This window comes from Boleophthalmus pectinirostris, unplaced genomic scaffold, assembly GCF_026225935.1.
Source record: "Boleophthalmus pectinirostris isolate CB_2022bp ecotype Guang Dong unplaced genomic scaffold, ASM2622593v1 HiC_scaffold_11, whole genome shotgun sequence".
NCBI classification, from domain to species: domain Eukaryota; kingdom Metazoa; phylum Chordata; class Actinopteri; order Gobiiformes; family Gobiidae; genus Boleophthalmus; species Boleophthalmus pectinirostris.
Genome location: NW_026570994.1, coordinates 380,576 through 402,184, shown reverse-complemented (window position 1 = coordinate 402,184; position 21,609 = coordinate 380,576). Strand labels below are relative to the sequence as shown.

Sequence of the window (21,609 nt, the reverse complement as noted above, 5' to 3'; positions counted from 1 at the left end):
CACTCCCCTGTCCAAAATCTCCTATATGGTGACATTCTGGTGCCCAGCCTCTGCTCCTGTCTCTGGGTGTGTCGCGTCTGCAGTGGCCAGTTCTCTGACCATAATGACTGGCCTGCTTTTGTCCGTCCCATCCTCCCTGACCACATCATTATAACTATGGCTAAACTAACCCCTCATTCCCTACTGAAATAACTCACACACGCTCCAGGAGATCAGCTATATAAAACTCCACACACTGTCATTGCAAAAGTTATTTTAAAATAGATGAGATGAGCCACTTTGATGTTGGATTTTGTGCTTTTTGCTGGTTTAACTCGAGCTAATGTTGATTTAATAGAAGTAAAAATAATGTTTGATGATAACATGTGGTGAGCCGAGGGTGTGAAGGTAACCACAAAGTCAGTGTGGTCCAGGTTAAAGAATGACGACAGAGGAATAATTTTAGGATGGTAAAAAGAGGAAATGGTACTTTTGAAGAATATGGCAATTCTCAAGGAAAAAGACACTAATTTTGTCCTCAGAGTATTCCTCGACCAAACACTATCACAGCAACGCACACTTTGAAATGTCTCTTATTTATTATTCAAAATGTATAGTAGCATGAAATGTACACAGCAACAACTAGAGGGTTCAAATTTCAGAGTAAAATATTTCAGAGTTGTTTTTAACATAGAAAGTGTTATTTAAACTATTTGAAAGTTAAATGGGGGTTGGAGTTGGGGTTATTTGCCAGAGCTGATATGGTTGAAGTGAATTCATCTTCACCTAGTGCTCATTCAACTTCCCCTAGTGTTTATTCAACTTCCCTTAGTGTTATTTCAACTTCCCCTAGTGTTTATTCAACTTCCCTTAGTGTTATTTCAACTTCACTTAGTGTTAATTCAACTTCCCTTAGTGTTATTTCAACTTCCCTTAGTGTTAATTTGGCTCCTCCCACCACTACTTCAAACTCCCACGAGAGTAGACCAGTTTGAACCAGTTTTGTTCATAATTTCATCTTAAATTAACTCAAATAAAGTGTAAAAACAAAACACCTCTGTGTGTTGTTAAGCTAAATCAGGATAACCGTACAAAGTGTTATCTGTTGACTCTCAATTTCCAAAAATGTTAAATTAACTCTAGAACAGATTGGACTCATATGAACCCTGAGAAAATGTTGAGAGAAATGTGAGAGTCAGTTTTAACACTTTTTGCAGTGTAAATTACCTCACTTATATAATTCTACTTTACATTGAATTCAGTTCCAGAATCTGGCCCGTGGTGTCTCAGGGTCTCTAAAATATTGCTGCTATGAACAACAGGAAACAGTGAGAAAATCAAACAATGAAACTGTCATTTCTAGTGAGTAGAAGATGAGCAGACTCAGGACATCCTCTGTACTGTCAAAGAAAACAAACCAAAACAGAGTGGGAAAAAGTCCAAGTAATCTCTGGGTGTGGGGGTCCAAATGGGTCAACTTTAGTGTCTGCTTTATTTACAATCACAAACAAATGTGTGAACTGTATCTGTGCTGTCTCTGTTACTTTCTCCATGAATAAAGTACTCTAAACCGACTACACTAAATGTTTAGAGTGTCTACAGGGTTGCATTTTTTTACTCCAAATGAACTATAATGCTGCAAAGACTTCTAAAACTACACTCCAGCGTCACTAAACCTCCTGTGATTTATAAATATACAACTATTAGGTAAATGAGCACAGTTATGTATGGCACTCCTCCACAAACACTGGTGAGTGACTGCCAATCTGATTGTATCTGATGCATGGGTTCTTGAAAATACTAGAAGAAACAGTTTTGAGCAAATATATTAGAAGGATTTGAAACTTGGCCCAAACTGAATCAGGACTAAAACAGGATTTGAGACCTTAACAAGTACTAAACCTAGACTAAACAAAGGTGCAACCAGGACTCTGAAGTAGGACTAAATGTGCACTTAACTAGGTCTTCAATAATCCTAAAGAAAATTTCAACTTTCTGTTTATAGGCATGATTTTGAGGACATTTAACCATTAGAAAGGTGTAATATTTTGTTTGAATTGTGAATTACTATGGCAACGGGACACATTTTTCTTCACACTGGAACCTGGGAGGTCTAGAAGAGAACTAAAACCATTGTGAATTCAGACTAAATGATAGGACTAATCCAACAAGACTTCTGAATACAAGCATTTCTTCTTTAAGTAATGTAAAAACCATATTCTCCATCACTCACCACTTTTGGCATCTTGTTGACATATGACTGCTACAACCTGCACCAGCGCTACCACCAGACACAGGGTACTCCTACAGCGTCCCCCGGGGGCCATGTCTACCCCTCACCAGATCCAAGTCAGAAGACCCTCTCCAAATCCTGCATCCAGTCCCTGAAATTCCCAGTCTCCCCGAGAGGAACTGCCCTAAACCTGGTGCTCAATGCAAACTGACGCACGCACAGCTCTCCTCTCCCTCTCTCCTCCTACTCTTTTTTTTTTTTTTCCGCGTTTTTCATGTTTTAGACTCCTCCGCCTCCTCTCTGCTTCGAGATGATGTTAATTAAAGACTAGGTAGCTTTTGGAAAGACGAGAAATTGCGGGAGCTTAGAAAATGCTCTTGTTGGATCAGAAGTAAAAGTGGTTTAAGGTGGTATCTTAAATTAGCTAACAACCAGGTTTGGCAAACTTGGAGGTAAGAATTAAGGAAACATCAAGAGGGATTCCAATTTTAGTAAGTGAAAATGGCTCCCAGGAGGAATGAGAGGCTGAACGTGCATTCCATGTGGCGTGTTCTAGTTCTGAATAAAAGAGTAGCATAATTTGGGTTTAACATTTCTAACTGTGTAATAAATGCTCCTTAAGTGTTCTATAAATATTCACTTGATGGCTCTGAGTCAGGTTGGTGTAAGGATAAAGTTCCAATCTGCTTAGTCAAGATGTTTTTATTTAAAGCATGAGTCACTAGTTGCAGGATTAAATGGGGGTTGGAATTGGGGTTATTTGCCAGAGCTGATATGGTTGAAGTTAATTCAACTTCCATTAGTGTTAATTCAACCTCCCTTAGTGTTCATTCAACTTCCTCTAGTGTTGTGTTAATTCAGCTTCCCTTAGTGTTAAATCCTCTTCCCTTACTGTTCATTCTACTTCCCTTAGTGTTAATTCAACTTCTCCTGGTGTTATTTCAACTTCCCTTAGTGTTAATTCAACTTCCCTTAGTGTTAATTCAACTTCTCCTGGTGTTATTTCAACTTCCCTTAGTGTTAATTCAACTTCTTCTGGTGTTATTTCAACTTCTCCTGGTGTTATTTCAACTTCCCTTAGTGTTAATTCAACTTCTCCTGGTGTTATTTCAACTTCCCTTAGTGTTAATTCAACTTCCCTTAGTGTTAATTCAACTTCTCCTGGTGTTATTTCAACTTCCCTTAGTGTTATTTCAACATCCCTTAGTGTTAATTCAACTTCTCCTGGTGTTATTTCAACTTCCCTTAGTGTTAATTCAACTTCTCCTGGTGTTATTTCAACTTCCCTTAGTGTTAATTCAACTTCCCTTAGTGTTAATTCAACTTCTCCTGGTGTTATTTCAACTTCCCTTAGTGTTATTTCAACATCCCTTAGTGTTAATTCAACTTATCCTGGTGTTATTTCAACTTCCCTTAGTGTTAATTCAACTTCTCCTGGCATTATTTCAACTTCTCTTAGTGTTATTTAAACTTCCCTTAGTGTTAATTCAACCTCACCTAGTGTTAATTCAACTTTCTCTAGTGTTCATTTCAACTTCCCATAGTGTTAATGCAACATCCCTTAGTGTTATTTCAACTTCCTCCCTGTTAATTTGGCTCCTCCCACCCACCACTTCAAGAAGACTGGTTTGAACCTGTTTTGTTCATAATTTCATCTTAAATTAACTAAAGTAAAGTGTAAAATTAAAACATCTCTGTGTGTTATTCAACTAAATCAGTATAACCCTACTAAGTGTTATCCGTTATCCTCTTGATTTCAGCGTGAAACAGGAACTTTGGTCCAGTGTTACTGAAGTAACATTTCCAAAAATGTTAAATTAACTCTAGAACAGATTGGACTCATATAAACTCTGAGAAAATGTTCAAATTGATTCTGTGAGAGTCAATTTTAACACTCCAGTTTGTGCTGTGTAGTATAACGGTATGGTTTTGCTTTATAAACAAAAATAAAAATGAACATATAGATAAAAACAATTCTTACTCCAAAAATGAATCAACAGGTACATGGGACACAGCGTCAGTACATGGACAGCCCTAAACATGGTCAAAAATGTAAAGTAGAAAATATAAGCTTTACTTGTTCTTTTTGTCCATCAAAGAGTGTAAAGTACAAATGTTCCGTAGGTATGCTTTAAATTGTGCAGACAGGTACTTTTCACAACCCATAACATCCCACCAATTCCCCGCCACTTGCATTTCCACACTGCGTTCCAATGGCTCGTGCTAAACCCAAACATGATTTTGTGCTCTGTCTGAATCTGCTGACCTACATCACTCCAGCGGCTCTGAAGACTTTACAACCTGCATGTTACATCCTCTGCTGATGCCTTTTCCAGGTGCACATGCTGCCAGCTCCCATGGGTGCTCCCTCCGCCTGCTCACCCCCAAAACACCAAACAATAAATAATACTGCTTACTGCGCTGACAGTTTTTCCATTGTACCTCCAACTTTGAACATAACAATATAATCTTAACAATTAGGGTTTGGGACTTTTTTTTCTTTCTGAACATGCGTGAAACGGTGATGCTGGGAGTGTGTTTAATCTGGGTGCTTCCACACACTGGATTCCCATTAAGAAGTCGTGCGTAGCATTTCCAAAGGGGACGCCGTGAAGAAGAAGACAAGAAGGGATGCAAAGTAATAAGGAGTCCAAAAAGGAAGTCGGAGAGGTCAAAGGTCGTGAGCGTCACTGTGGAGGAGTAGACTGAATAGTCAAATTCCCATGTTCAAGCCATATGTGGGACGCATCTATGTCTGTAAAGCAGCAGGCAAACTACTGTATGTGTGTTTGTTTTTCTTGGTAGACTGGAACATGCTCACGCAAGTCTTTCTCAGAAGTATAGCACCTATTTCACTTTTTCATTTACTTATCTTTATAGTTAAGGAAGGCTAAGTGACATTTTTCAACCCTACATGTTTGGCCCAGAAATTAATAATTCTTGGATAATAACAAGTTAGAACAGAGAAGTGGGCGGAGACAAGGGGTAGATGTAAAGTGACCATACATTCCTGTTTCCGCAGGACAGTCCCAGTTTTGAGCCTGTGTCTCCTGTCCCCGAGATTTATACAAAACCACTGATCTGTCCCAGTTTTATACAAGAAATGTCCCAGGTGTCCCTATTTTAGACCAGTCTGAAACCTGCCAACAGTAAAGAGTAGAGCTGTGCAAAAATGTTGAAACATTGATATATCGTATTGTTTAATTTAATGATACAGTATTGATATTGTGGACTGCTGTATCAATATATCGGCAAAAGTATTTTTAGGTTTATTTTACTAAATTATTTTGTGTAAGACACTGGTGGTCGTACCAGTTTGTCAAAGTCTGGTCCTGTCAGATGTCAGAAGCTCTGCAGGGCCGGGCCTGTAGGAAGTGGATGGAGACACTGGGAAAATCAGGAGCCACAGGAGGCGCCAGTCACAAAAACTGTTGTGTCCTTAGGCAAGGCACTTCACCTACATTGCCTAGTATGAAAGTCGTGTGTGTGTGTGGGGGGGGGGTGGGTGTGTATGTGAGTGTAGGTGGGGCCAACTCGCTTCAGACAGTCTGCCCCAGGGCAGCTGTGGCTACAGTAGTAGTTTACCACCTGTAATAGCCTGGATGGCAACCTTAGCAGTTTCAGAGGAACAGAGTTAAGTTGAGCCGATTTATAGTGCAGATCCAAGTGCATTTATTTCAGCCAAAAAGACAGAAAACTATTTACAAAAGTAAAAAAAAAAAAAAAAAGGTTAAAACCAGGCATGGCAGTTACCTGCGCTCACAGAGCACTTCTTCCTGAACAAGGTGAGGCTGGCTTCTTTTAATGGCCCTGTTCTAATTGGGTGAGCCCACTTTAACGACCAGGTAAGTTCCAAATACTTTTACATTTAATATTTAAAAGCTAACTATCAAAACAATGCCCAAAAAATATTCAATTACATTAACAACAAAAATATATCTTTATTTAAATTAGCAGTGTTAATCTAAAATACTAAATAGAAAAAGTAAAAAAAAATCTGTGCTCCCCTCCTCCAAACAACATGGTTGGCTGCCACGGAACCTTTTTAAGGTGCTCCGGCCAAAAGAGTCCCCGGGGAGCCGGAGGAACTTAAGAAGGTTCCGGGGCAGCCAACCATGTTGCTGAGGCAGGCCACACCAGAGGGTAATTGTACTTACCCTCTGCTGAGGCAGGCCACACCAGAGGGTAAGTACAATTAATTTAACGCAATTACTTAGATTTAAATGCACTAATTCCTTTTACATATTTCCTTTTCTTTTACAGGTAACTTCAATCTGCACTCAATTATTCAATAAACATTTCTAAAACTTTGTTTCCATTTCTCATTATTTTACCCTTTAACTAGCCCTAGGCCCATGTAATGGACTGGCTACATTACACCACCACTGGGTGTGGAGTGAATGAAATAATGCTCTGTAAAGTGTCTTGGTGATAAATGTCTGTGAAAAGCGTTATATAAATTAAAAAAACTTACTTACTTACTTACTTTACTTGCTTAAGTGCTACAGTTGTGTTTGTTTTGTTGAATAAAATGGGAGTTTTTCATATTCACTTTGCACCAACCAACCCAAACAAAGGATGTCCCAGTTTTTATTTTGAAAATCTCAGTGTTCTAATACACTGTCAAATCTAATAAGTAGAACTTACTTGAAAAAATCTAGGAAACCGATTTCTTTGATAAATCTGACTAAAGTGGAGTGTGAATCTAAAGCTGAACCTATAAATAATTCCTCAGTGTAGTGTTCAGTAAATTTGTCTTTCATCTAACCAGGCACAACAAGTGAAGTGAACTTTAGTTTTCATTCATAGTGTTATGAAGCTGAGCCAACGAATCAGTCAGCTCCTTGGAAACAGATTGCCTTGAAATGAGCAAGTAAATGTAAAAACAGGTTCTATTCTACAATAACGCCATTTACATCATCAGGTACAACGATTTGAATATTTATTTGTAGCAAAACTTTTGTTCAGCTTAAGTTCAAACACATCATAACATGTATAACAATAAAACTCAGTCAGTCCATGTCAACTCAACCAAGACCCCTGAGCTTAGGAAACAAAAAATACTGAAGAAACAAAACAGGAGAACAGGTGTAATTGAGCACAGACTGAATCAACAGAGGAGGATATAGAGACTGATGAACAGCGTCCACAGATTCACAGTCCAGTTTAGTCTGATTCCTAGATTTTTTCAAGTAAGGTTTACTTATTAGAGTTTATAGTGTAGTAATTTATGTGTATGAATCTACATTTTGACAACTTATTTTGTGAAATAAAAATATACAAAAAAAAAAAAATTAAATTAAATTAAATTAAAACATCTACATAATTTAACCTTCACTGACCTGTGCTCCTGGTACTGAGTTCAAAGCCGGTTCAGCCAACTCAGAGAACAGAACAGGAAGACAACTGTGACTGGAAAAGAAAAGAGTGTGTAGTGACTATTTGTCAAATAAAAGTAACAAACAAAAGCGTGGGCAAACTCAGAACTAAACATAACTCAAATAATCACCTTTGGGCACCATGGGTATGTGGTTTACGCAGCACAAATCAATGTCCATGACAAAGATGATTTTCCAAGGTTTATTTTCCAGTTTGGGCAAACAACAAGGAATACATGATTAAGGCGACTCCTGCTGCCTCTCCTCGTGACTGGTAAAAAACCATAGGCCCACCCAGGTGCACTCTGGTCTGCGTGTACCACCCTCTTTTATCCCCTAGGTGACTCGAATTAAACCAAAAACAAAAAGGAGGTGCTAACGTAAATAATACCAATTTAAACTAAGAAATTAGCAAGAATAATATTAACATAGCAAAAATATATTATACAAATTAACAAAACTAAATTAGTAAGCTAACTAACAAACAAAAATAATAAACACATTTTAGAATCAACAAAATAAGCAAATAGCTCCTACAGAGTGCAACCAAATGTACATTAATAAACAATACTGTAGATCATTTTTAATTTATACACATTATTTGGAAACTAAAATCTAGAATGGAGAGCAGACAGAGATCTCATTATGGTATATTGTCACCACGTGAACGGAAGCCACCCAAACACTGTCCCATCAGCCCATCCTCCTCTGTACCATCTCGTCTTTCACTCTTTAATAATTCACCTGTTCACCGGTCGGAAAGAACACTCTGGCACCTCTCCACTCTCTGATATTTGGGACTCATATTTGGGTTCAAATGTTCGCGGCGGCCACCAAGAACTTTGTGAAGCAGGTGGGAGACACGGGGAAGCTGATCCCGGTGCCCAGTCTGAGCGAGGCCGACCGCTACCAGCCCCTGAGCCTGGTCAACCGCAAGAGGAGGCGCCGCTTCTTTAAGAAATACAAGTTCTCCTCCACGCCGTTCTCCCTCAAAGACATCCTGGTAGGGGAGAAGGAGATCACAGCAGGTAAGGAATAATTAGGATAAAATATAATTAGGATTAAAGGTGTATTATGAAACTTTCCTGGTGTGGGTTATTATCAACACCAGCTATTACTTGTCTGGAATATTATACAGGATGGCGTTTTATGTCGCTTTGTGCCTTTAATCAACTACAGGTGGTGATCACTGCTAAAAGAAAAGCCTCTCCTCTCAGCTGATCTGACCTGTAACTTGGTATGGTGGCAACTAGATAAGTTAATACTTTATTGTGGAATATCCCATTCATTCATTCATTTTATTTGTTTGAGTGAGGCACAACAACAACAATATCAAAGAACAGGGATGTGATGTACAGATGTGGGACCTGGGGTTCACAAGTGTAGAGTGTCCTTACCCCAATTGTTTGACATTATCATGTGGTTGATACTTTTTTTTACACTTGTAGAGTGCTTACCTGTCGTATGCATTGCATAAATACACACACACACACACACATACATAAATACACACATATATACACATATACACACATACATACATACATACACACATATATACACACATATACACACATACATACATACATACATACATACACACACATATAAACATACATACATACACATACACACACATATACACACACACACATACACACATACATACATACACACACACGCACACACACACACACACACACACGCACACACACACACACACACACACATATACATACATATATACACAAATACAAAATACATACATACACCCCCCCCCCCCCACACACACACACACACACACACACACACACACATACATACACAAATACCCACACACATGCACATACACATCTAAAATATCCAGTACATATAGTCAATATAAATATGTATACACATACATACATATGCCTAACACATATATACATATATTCACAAACATATTTTCATTTATGGTCACACAAACTCATACAAATATCATCATACAAATCTGTTTACGGTCATACAAAATAATGATAATGATAACAAAGGCACAAAAGGTAATGTTAAAGAAAATCTTGTGTTTGTTGAATAGTCATGGTTTACTTGTGAAGACAATGAATCTCGTCTTCTAGGTATAATTACAGACAAACTATCAACATCATGATGAGACAAGTAGGTGTTGGACATTCTACCACACAAGTGCACCTCACATAATTCTCAATAATTTTGAACAAATCAAAATTAGCATTAAACATTTAAATAAACCTGGACAGGACTAAACCAGGACTACAACAGGAACAGAGTAAATCTAAATCAGGACTGAACCAGGATCAAACCAGAATAGTATTTATAGTTAAAATTGTGACAAATCAGGACTGTTGCCATAGCGGTTAACAATAAAAAACTGAATATAATATAAATTCTGAATGTATGTATGTAATGCATGTAAAACTGAAATATATGAAAATCATGAATAAAAAGCATTTGAATTGACAGGCTTATATGTACTTCCAAGCAGTGTGTCAGTAATCACAGAGCAGTGGTGAATTCATTTGCTTCCAGGCGTGTCGTCATACCAGCTGCTGAATTATGAGGATAAGTCAGACGTGGCGCTGAACGGTCGCCTTGGTAACCATGTCATCAACGATGTGGGCTTCAACATCAGTGGCTCTGATTCGGTGGCAGTCAAAGCATCCTTCGGGATCGTGACCAAACACGAGCTGGATGTGCCCACCCTGCTGCGAGAGCTCAATTCCCGGTACTACTACTGCTAAAACTACTTTTACTACTACTATTACTGCTACTACTACTGTTACTACTACTGCTGCTGAAAGACAAATGCACTCATGTGAAAAGTCCAAAGAGAATATCACTGGTACTGCAACTACTACAATAACTACTACGGAAAGATAAATGAACTCAAGAAAAGTAAGTTACAATATAGTAATAATTACCACTACTGCTACAACTGGAACTACTACTACTAGAACTACTACTTCAACAACGACTATTACAACTGTAACCACTATAACAACAGCTATTACAACTACTACCACTACTACAACTAGCCTACTACTACTATTACAACTGTAATTACTAAAACAACAACTATTACAACCACTATCACAACTACAACTAGCCTACTGCTACTACTACTACTACTACTAATACTAATACAACTAATACAACTACTATTACAACTGTAACTACTAAAACAATAACTATTACAACTACTTTCACTACTACAACTAGCCTACTGCTACTACTACTAATACTAATACTAATACTAAGACTAATACTACAACTACTATTACAACTGTAACTAACTAACTAATTAACTAAAACAGCTACTAAGATGTCTACTAGTACTAGTTGTCCAGTCTAGGTAACAGCTGCAGTGTGTGGCTCTTATATTCACACCATTACTGTAAAGAGGCACTCAGATAATTGGCTCAAGCACAGGACCTGAAACATGACTTATTCATGAAAAGATTAGGTTATGCTTTTGGATGAATGATTGACATTTACAGAAGTAACACTAGCAATGGAAATTGTATTGGGTTTCAAATGTATGTACAAAAACAAAGACGGGAAATTCAGATTTGTTTAGGAAGACAAATTTCAGAATTATAAGAAAGTCAAAGATGCATTTTGAGCTTTATCCATCACATTTACCACAAAAAAAATCACAAATGACATATTTTTGAGCACTTGAGTCAAAAAGATGACCTTTGACCTTTGATGTCATAGTGAATAAGAGAAGAGGCTTTCCCTGTACCATGAATAAATGATCATTCATGCTGCTCTACACAGCTCTATCAGCTGTAGACAGGGACAAGGGGCAGAGTCTAATATGTTTACCTGGGGAAGAAGACGGAGTGTAATATATGTACCAGGGGAAGAAGGCAGAGTCTAATATGTTTACCTGGGGAAGAAGGCAGAGTGTAATATGTGTACCAGGGGAAGAAGGCGGAGTCTAACATGTGTACCTGGGGAAGAAGGCGGAGTGTAATATGTTTATCTGGGGAAGAGGGTGGAGTGTAATATGTTTATCTGGGGAAGAGGGTGGAGTCTAATATATGTACCAGGGGAAGAAGGAGGAGTGTAATATGTTTATCTGGGGAAGAAGGCAGAGTCTAATATATATACCAGGGAGAAAAGGCGGAGTGTAATATGTTTATCTGGGGAAGAAGGCGTAGTCTAATATATTTACCTGGGGAACAACGCAAAGTCTAATATGTTTACCTGGGGGAAGAAGGCGGAGTCTAACATGTGTACCTGGGGAGAGAAGGGAGAGTCTAATATGTTTACCTGGGGAAGAAGGCGGAGTCTAATATGTGTACCTGGGGGAAGAAGGTGGAATCTAATATATGTACCAGGGGAAGAAGGCAGAGTGTAATATGTTTATCTGGGGAAGAAGGCGGAGTCTAATATATATACCAGGGGAAGAAGGCGGAGTGTAATATGTTTATCTGGGGAAGAAGGCAGAGTCTAATATATGTACCAGGGGAAGAAGGCGTAGTCTAATATGTTTACCTGGGGAACGACGCAAAGTCTAATATGTTTACCTGGGGGAAGAAGGTGGAGTCTAACATGTGTACCTGGGGGAAGAAGGCAGAGTATAATATGTTTACCTGGGGAAGAAGGTGGAGTCTAATATGTGTACCTGGGAAGAAGGCGGAGTCTAATATGTGTACCTGGGGAAGAAGGCAGAGTCTAGTATGTTTACCTTGGGAAGAATGGGGAGTCTAACATGTGTACCTGGGGGAAGAAGGCAGAGTATAATATGTTTACCTGGGGAAGAAGTTGGAGTCTAATATGTGTACCTGGGAAGAAGGCGGAGTCTAATATGTGTACCTGGGAAGAAGGCGGAGTCTAATATGTGTACCTGGGGAAGAAGGCAGAGTCTAGTATGTTTACCTTGGGAAGAATGGGGAGTCTAATATGTACCTGGGGAAGAAGGTGGAGTCTAATATGTTTACCTGGGAAGAAGGCGGAGTCTCATATGTTTACCTGGGAAGAAGGCGGAGTCTCATATGTTTACCTGGGGAAGAAGGCGGAGTCTAATATGTTTACCTGGGAAGAAGCCAGAGTCTAATATGTTTACCTGGGGAAGAAGGCGGAGTCTCATATGTTTACCTGGGAAGAAGGCGGAGTCTAATCTGTTTACCTGGGAAGAAGGCGGAGTCTAATCTGTTTACCTGGGAAAGAAGGAAGAGTCTAATATGTGCACCTTGATAAACTCAAAGGAGGAAAAAAGCATTAATGGATTTGTATTAAAATAAAACCAGTACTCAAATGGCAGAGTGTCCATTGTACCACCAAAGGTAACTCCTGTACCAGTATCACAGTTTGAGTCGTGTAATAAATCGTGTAATAAATATTTGTGTTTGTGTCGATAGGAAGGTGGACCTGGATCACTGCTTGGTAAGACAGTCCAGGGATAGCGGGCGCAGCGTCATGTGTGTGGTGGTGGAGAGCATTAGGACCACCAGGCAGTGTTCTCTGACCGTCCACGCAGGCGTCAGAGGAACCACCATGAGGGTACGACATGACAGTTTAGCCTGATGCTGGGACAACTTACCTGCTTTCTGAATGGCTCTTTCACTACATGTGTTGGCCTCACTGGTCAGAAAGGTCACGGGTGCAGGCTGAAAGCCACGCCTCTGTCACTCTGTCCTGGGGCAGCTGTGACTTCAAAAAAGGGGAGAAGTACTTCACAGTTATTCATAGTGAATGTGATAATGTCATACTCCAACATTAGGGCAAGAGACAGTTTTTTCCTATTGATTATATTGTACTTTGTCATGAAATATCTAAAAGGTAAATTCACAAATCTTGATTCTGATGATTTCTGTATTTACTATCCCCAAGAACTTGTATTACAACATAAAACAGCACTTTAAAACTATGAATCTTAGCTTCCCCCCATCTGTATTTAATAATATTGGCCTATAGACTGTTGTGATGTCATCTAAAACCCAGCAATTACATAACAGGTTAGAGGTCCCCCTAAACCAGGGGCCTCCAACCTTTTTCTTTCACTGAGCTTCCTTTACAAAAAATGCCAGAGAGCTACTAGTTTTAACAATCGCAAACAATTTAGCAAATCTAAGAGCCACGAGATGAGGTACAGTTAGAACATAAACATTCATTATCCATTTATTAGTGTATAAAGTTCGGCATCAAAATAATACATGCACAGTGGTAAAAGGCATTGAATTAATACAGTTTTATTCAGCGTAATACATGTAATTCAGAAATCCCTAGGTGAGTTACTTGGAAGGGGGTGGAGAGCTTTAAGTAGCTCCTGAGCTACAGGTTGGAGACCCCTGCCCTAAACCCTTTCACTTAGGTCTGGGCAATTAATCTAATCCATAATAATTCCAAATGGAAAATAATCTAAAATACAATTAATTACCTTCTGTTCAGAATGAAATGTGTGCCAGCCAATTTTCTTTGTCTTTTACATTGGTTTATAAGCAAAATTACTAATAAATATCTTGAGTCTATTTTTTTTTTTAAACTATATGTATAGAAGTAATCCTTTGCATTTATTGTGATTTCAATTATGAGCCAGATAATTGTGATTCAATTTTTTGCCTTAATCAAGTAGCTCCAATGTCAGCCCAGTTTTACACTGCACAATCTAGGGCTGCCAGATAAATCAGACTGAAATTGCAAAGGCTGCAATTTTTGAAGAACCATAATTTCCTCCACAAATAACAAAATATCCTGTGTTATGTACACAGAAAAGCTGCTCACCCTGTAGTTTAGATCTGTACAAACATGTTCTGAACTGTGATTCTTGAGGAGTTTATCAGCTCATACTTCAGTCTTTCATCAATTCGTCTGTGTGTTAACAATGTAAACTTTGAACAGAATCCTACACAGCAAGAACTAGAGGGTTAAAATTTCACTGTAAAATATTTTAAAATGTATGGAGTTTAATATATGTTTTTTACACATAAAGTGTTATTTTAACTATTTGAAATTTAAATGGGGTTTCGAGTTGTGGTTATTTGCCAGAGTTGATATGGCTGATGTTCATTCAACTTCCACTAGTGTTCATTCAACTTCCACTAGTGTTCATTCAACTTCCACTAGTGTTCATTCAACTTCCACTAGTGTTCATTCAACTTCCACTAGTGTTCATTCAACTTCTCTAATTTGGCTCCTCCCACCCACCACTTCAAACTTGAACCAATTTTGTTTATAATTTTTTACAAATTTGTTTATAATAATCAGAATGATTTAGCTTGATTTCAGGTTAAACAGGAACTTTGGTTCAGTGTCACTTAAGTAACATTTCCAAAAGTGTTAAATTAACTCAAATTGGACTCATATAAACCCTGAGAAAATGTTCAAATTGACTCTGTGAGAGTCAGTTTGAACACTCTACTTTTTGCTGTGTTCATTAAAACATAAATCACAAATCTAATGAGATATTTTTCCCAAATTGTTCAGCCCTTACTCAGTCTAGTCCCTTTGTTTGTTTGTTTGTTTGTTTGTTTGTTTGTGTAGTTTCAGATCGACGACGGCCGGAACCCCAAAGGCAGAGACAAGGCCATAGTGATCCCTGCCCACACCACCATCGCCTTCAGTGTGTGCGAGCTGTTTGTGAGGCTGGACGGACGCCTGGGTGAGAGCTCCCGTCCAAAAATACTCCATCTGCACTCGATAAACCACAGAGACACCTCACCTGAGGAGGACTTCTACAGTTATTATACAAAGGGAATGTCAAAGCTACTATACTACTACTACATCCACAACAACTACTACAACCACCACTGTGACAACTCCTATGAATACTACTATCAATCCTACATGTCTCTCAAACTCCTCTGCTCTGTCTGCACACATCCAAGAAACCACAGAGACATCCACAGCTCAAACGCTCTAACCTGAGGACTAATTACAGTGTGTTTGGAGAAAATGTTGGGTTTGGTTTCTTAGATAAAGCAGAATGTGTGTAGTGATTGAGGTGAGATATTGGCCTAAGGGGCTGTCTACAGACGAGCGTTCACATGTGTCTGTCAGACTCTGGCAGAGGAATTGTTTTAGGCTCAATTTGAAATAACAACAATTCAGTAAAAACACTTTTCAGGGCCTGGACTCCTCTGAAAAAGATATTCTTAATCTCAGCAGGACTCATTCATGTCACAAAAAAGGTTCATCATCTTTTAAAAAAAATATTTTAGGAAGTTTTGATAACATTTTTAAATATTTTTAAGGAAAGTAGCCTGGTATAGGCTATAGGGTAATGGCAGATAACTGACAAAGATCATCAGTACATGCCTACTTTCATATCACTCCATATCACTATCATTATCTTCAAATCCTTACATTGGCTCTCTGTTCTTTTTCTTATCCACTTAAGATCCTGGTGCGACATCTCAGATTTGATAAAACCGTACACCTCGGCCCCTATTCTGAGGTCCACCAGCCAAAACCTGCTCATGGTCCCGAGGACAAGTTTTAAAATGCGAAGAAACAGATCCTTTCAAGCCGTCTCCCCTAAACTCTGGAACAAACTTCCTTCTCACCTCTGCCCTCTGAATAGTGCAGATCAGGGGTCTCCAACCTTTTTTCTCCAGTGAACTTCTTTATGAAACAAAAATGCCAGAGAGCACACAAACTGAGTAAATGTAAGAGCCACGGCCTTCGATGGGGAACAGTTAGATGCTTATAAAACATAAACTATTATCCATTTATCACTGCACAGAGTTAGGCATCAAAATGATACATGTACAATGGTAATTAATCAAATTTTACTTATTATCCACAATAGACAGAAACCAGAAATCCCTTGGTGATCTACTTGGAAGGAGATGTAGAACCCTACTGTAGATGTCTTTAAATACAACTAAAACCTTTCCTCTTTGAACAAATGTCCCTCCCCCCCCTCAGGTTTAGAGCTGCTATGACTGATTTTATTATGACTGTATCTTCTGCAGTTTTTTTTATTTTATTTTATTTTTTTACTTTTGTATGTGAAGCACTTTGTGATTTGTGTCTCTGAAAAGTGCTATATGGTAAATGGTCACATTTTTGTATAGCGCTTTTCCACCTTCAAGGCACTCACCCATTCACACACACATTCATACACCAGTGTACGCAGACACTGTGGGCAAGGTGGGTTAAGTGTCTTGCCCAAGGACACAACGGCAGCATTCATCTGTGGGAGCTGGAAACACACCAGCCAACCTGTGGGTCAGTGGATCTGACCGCTCAACCTGTGATGTTTATGTCGAGAGCGGGATTCGAACCGCCAACCTTCAGATCAGTGGGCGAATGCTCTACCAACTGAGCTACTGCCGCCAGTTGACTTACTTTCTACATCATTATATTTGCAATTGGTAGAAACAGTTTTAGCTGAAATGTGTGTATCTTTTACTGTGTTCTCACTGTAAATGTGCAGTTGCAGATTAATAGTTATCTATGTGTGTACAATCCCACAGTCGTCCAGGTAGAACCAGCGGCAAATCACAAATTCAATTTATCAACTGGACAATAGTTTATTTAGGTTGAAAACATTTTGCAGTTCAAGTTCATCCAAGCTGCTTCTTCAGTTCTGGTCAAACACTGATGAACAAATATCTGCTTTATCTATGGTATAAAAAAAAATTGTACTTTTACATTTTACTTACTACCTTTACTTAGAAATATGAATGTATTTTACGGTGTGTGTGCAGATATCTGCGTGGCTCTGGACTCTCAGGGCGGGTTTGAGCGGGAGCAGATCAGAGAGCAGCTCGGAGGATTCATCGGACGCTTCTCCTTTGGCCGACTGAGGCGCTTCCTGTCTGGTATCATCTACGGCAACCCGTTCAGAGCAGGTACAGGGTCCACAGCACTGCAGTATGCACAGGGAGTATTCAAACATGTAGAAGAACAGAGGATGGAGATCTGAAAGAAACCATCAGAAAAGTGAAATACATCACTACAGAAGTGATCTGAGGTGCAAACAAGACAAAAAAAAAAACTCATGAAGTCCAAACTCTGCTCTGGATGAAAAAGACCCTACCTTAGATGAGGAAACAATATTAAAAAGTCAGTTTAGCATAATTTAAGATATTTCCTTTTTCCTTCAGATGAGAGAACCTTCGAGGAGCTGACCTACTCGGACACCTACGACATGGAGATGGTTCCAGACTATTACGAGAAGGCTGCCAGCATGACGGACATCTCCACGACTTATCTCCGGGAGAGTGGCCACACCAGAGTGAACCTCCTGAAACACAACATCCCCAAAGGCCCATGTGCGCAGTGCGGGATGGGCCAGCAGAAGAGGGAGACGGTGTACGGGTGCCTGGAGTGTTCACACGGAGGACAGAAGTACGTACGGTTACATGTGGTGCACTGCTTTGACCTCTGGCACAAGCTGCTTAGGTGAAGACAGGCAGAGGTGAACAGACTGTTACTTTTGTGCAAGATGCTACAAATCAAACAGAAGAACAAATGTTTACCAAGAGCTTTTGTTTTTATTGTGTTATTGTGGAATGTCAAATTATTCATAAAATGGCAAAGACTGGAAATGCTGCATACACTTGATTTAAAAAAATGAAATATGTCCAGGGTGACCAGATTTTCAAAATCAAAAACTGGGACATCCCTGGTTTGTGGTGGTTGGTAATAATAAAATTGTGAAATGAGCGCAGAATTAAGGAAAATAGTTCTGCCTTCAGCACTAATGTGAATGAGTATAATCACATTTTATTTTTGTGTTTTTGTTGTTTTTAAGCAGCTTTTCTGTATTAAAAACAACAAATGACAGTTTATGTTTCTCTTTACTATTGTCAGGGATCAGACATGTCCAAAATAGGGACACCTGGGACATTTCTGTATAAAACTGGGACAAATCAGTGGTTTTGTATAAATGTGCTGGGACAGGGGGACACAGGCTCAAACCTGGGACTGTCCCGGGTCAACAGGGACGTCTGCTCACTCTAAATATGTCCTAGGGCCTTAAGGCATGGAAAAAAATACAGTTTCAGATAAACTTGAACCTGCGTTAGGTTTTAGCACCAAAAGATGATTTAGGAAGGAATTTGGAAGAAAAAGGAGATATTTTAGATGTTGCTCAAGTTGCACGAAGTTTTGAAGCTCCTACAGATGATTTGGTGAGTTGTGAGTTGTGAAGAAAACACCAGAACAGCTTTGGGCGACATCTTTGGTACTTGAGTGAAGAAATGTTTGTCCTGCATTCTTCAAGTCCAGTGTGACAGAAGAACAGAAGAAGCTGATGCTGATCACAATATGATGGAAATGGAAGGTTCAGAGGTTCCACCAAAGTGATGTGATGCTTTTAATCAAGTAGATTATGAAGGAGCAGATTAGGGATTACGTGTCCAAGTTTCAGTTTGTGTTTGAAGAATAAAATTACAAATTATTTAAATCCGCCTTATTTATTTGGTTCTATGTTATAGTATAGTCTATCTAAATATTAATTCATTTGTATAAAATGTGGACCCAAATATTTTAAATGCAGGGTTTTAACCTAGTGAATCTAAAAAAATAAAAATAAAAAATTTATTTGGACCAACCTACTGTGTACTAACAAATTTTTAAAAATATATATAGAAAGATCATTTTACTTTAGGAAACAAAACTAAATGTAGCAGTGTAAATACTTTAATGACCTCAGAGCACAGTTTAACACTGACCTGCTGCATAAGTGAAACAAGAGCAGTGACCTTCAAAATAAAAGCCCTTGATCTGAGAATCCATGCATGAGGACAACTATATATAGAATGACCAGACGTCCCTATTTAGCCTGTGTTCCCTGTGTCAGCACATTTATCCAAAACCACTGATTTGTCCCAGTTTTATACAGAAATGTCCCAGGTGTCCCTATTTTGGACCAGTCTGATGCCTGCCAACAGTGAAGAGATATAAACTGTCATCTCTTGATGTAAAATACCAAAAAGCTGTTTAAAAATGAACAAAACCCAAAGAAAATGTGACTATACTGACTCATGTTAGTTTTATTTGTATGCATTTATTTTTTATTTTTTAACTCCAAGAGAAAAGATGCTCTGTGCTGGATTTAGCTCCAAGCTCCTTTCCATCTGCGGTCCTCAGGCAGGTACATGAAAGAAACTATTTATATTAGACCACCAACAGTGTCTCCTTAAAATAAAATAACCAGCAACCAATTCATCATTAAAACATTTTAAACAACCAAAATTAATCATTAGTCATGAAAGGGCCGAGTGCATGAATTTTCTTTAATTACGCATTCATTTCACAATTTTATTATTACCAACCACCTGTCCCAGTTTTTGATTTTGAAATTCTGGTAATCTTAAATAGTCATCCATATATTACTTACAGTATATAGTCATAGAAGATTACCTGTGTTTATTTCTCACACAAGAAAAGGGTACTGTGTCACTGTTACAAAATCCAGTGGTAAGAATAATGGACACAAAAAAATGCTGCAAATGCAAATGTTTACTGTTTTGACATGTTTTTCTTGTGGCATTGTGGAATAAATATGATGTGTAGAATAAATGAATGAAGAATTAATGGCGTTGTGTGTTATAGTAAACACAACATACCAGGAGCCCGTATCCCTGAACGAAACACGTGTGGACAGTTTTATATTGTGTGTTCACTCAAGTGTAACTAAGAGGCACACTGGGCTTCATTTATTTATCACTGAACCTATAGGTGTGTGTGTGTGTGTGTGTGTGTGTGTGTGTGTGTGTGTGTGTGTGTGTGTGCGTGCGTGCGTGCGTGCGTGCGTGCGTGTGTGCGTGTGCGTGTGTGTGTTAAGAGAACAGAAAGCTAAGTAGGCTACAGACTGATCATTTTACTAATTGAAATGTAGTTCATAAATTATATGAAGACAAAGACTGTAGTATATTCTTTATATGATTCTTAATAACGATCTTAATTAGGGGTGTGCAAAAATATTGTAATATTTATGTATCGTATTGTTTAATGTGATGATACAGTAGAGCTGCTCGATTGTGGAAAAAATCATCACGATTATTTTGGTCAATATTGAAATCACAATTATTCAAACGATTATTTTTTTAGTTACACAATGCATTTATTCAGCATTTCTCTCTCTCAAAAAACAAACAAAAATCACGTTATTGATAATTACGCAAAACTTTCAAACTGAAAGTAAATAGGCTACATATATGAACCTTAGAGCTGTTTTGCGATATATAAAACATAAAATGAATAAAATAAACTTTGACAATGAAATAAGGCAGAAAAACATAAATGTATCCAAAATAAACTATATTCAAAAGATAAAATAAATATACTTTTATTAAAAATATCCCAAAATAAACTTTGTTAAGCTTTTGTTTCAACTCGATTATATGAGTTTGGAGATTGTTTGACACACAAATCAAAATCGTAATCAAAATTCAATCAAAATTCAATTAATTGCACAGACTACAGTATCGATATTGTGAGGTTACTGTGTCGATATATTGGCAAAAAAAAAAAAAAAAAAATTGCTTCTTTTACTCAATTATTTTGTTACAGCGCTACGTTTCTGTTGCTTGTTGCTCATTTATGCAACACATTTGACATTTTCACTGTTTTGAGGATAAAAATGTGTGTGTTTATGAACTTTACACAAGATGTGGTTTAACTAAGATTTTAGTATCATGGCCATATCGAATCATTTTTTAAATATATTGTATCGAACTGAAAGTGCACTGTATCAAGATACGTATTGTCTCATGGCCTATGTATTAAGGTATGCATTGTATCGACAACTTCTTAACAATACCCAGCCCTAATCTTACTAAATGCAATAATCCCAGTGATGATATAAAATCAGGATACTGAAAAAAATTTTAAGGTAATGTCTAACTAATTCTGAAAAGTGTGACAAAATAAATAAATAAATTCATATAAATACAGTACATACATACATACATACATACATACATACATACATACATACATACATACATAAATGAATAAAAATAAAACCTGATTTAGCAGTGTCCCTCCTCCCTGCCGCTAGAGGGCGGACTAGAGCACACGCTGAGTAACGAGGCGGAA

The 21,609-nt window shown here is 38.2% G+C and overlaps 2 protein-coding genes across 3 annotated transcripts in view; one reads left to right on the top strand and one right to left on the bottom strand.

The window, feature by feature from the left end:
- Positions 1–2,385, bottom strand: part of col5a2b (collagen, type V, alpha 2b) — a 32,943-nt gene extending 30,558 nt beyond the window's left edge. The window contains exon 1 of the mRNA XM_055166532.1: positions 2,213–2,385. Within this exon, the coding sequence (XP_055022507.1) occupies positions 2,213–2,306 (94 nt within the window). The 5' untranslated portion in view covers positions 2,307–2,385. The remainder of the gene's footprint in view (positions 1–2,212) is intronic.
- A 5,902-nt stretch (positions 2,386–8,287) lies between these two features.
- Positions 8,288–18,146, top strand: pjvk (pejvakin). Of its 2 annotated transcripts, XM_055165270.1 has the most exons (6): positions 8,288–8,618; positions 10,135–10,330; positions 12,975–13,116; positions 15,097–15,214; positions 17,268–17,411; positions 17,667–18,146. In XM_055165270.1, exons 1-6 carry the CDS (start codon positions 8,408–8,410, stop codon positions 17,966–17,968), a joined length of 1,113 nt encoding a protein of 370 aa, XP_055021245.1. In that variant the 5' UTR covers positions 8,288–8,407; the 3' UTR covers positions 17,969–18,146. The 2 variants fall into 2 exon arrangements, with proteins under 2 accessions (XP_055021245.1, XP_055021252.1); XM_055165277.1 differs by lacking the exon at positions 17,268–17,411.
- The last annotated feature ends 3,463 nt before the right edge of the window (positions 18,147–21,609 follow it).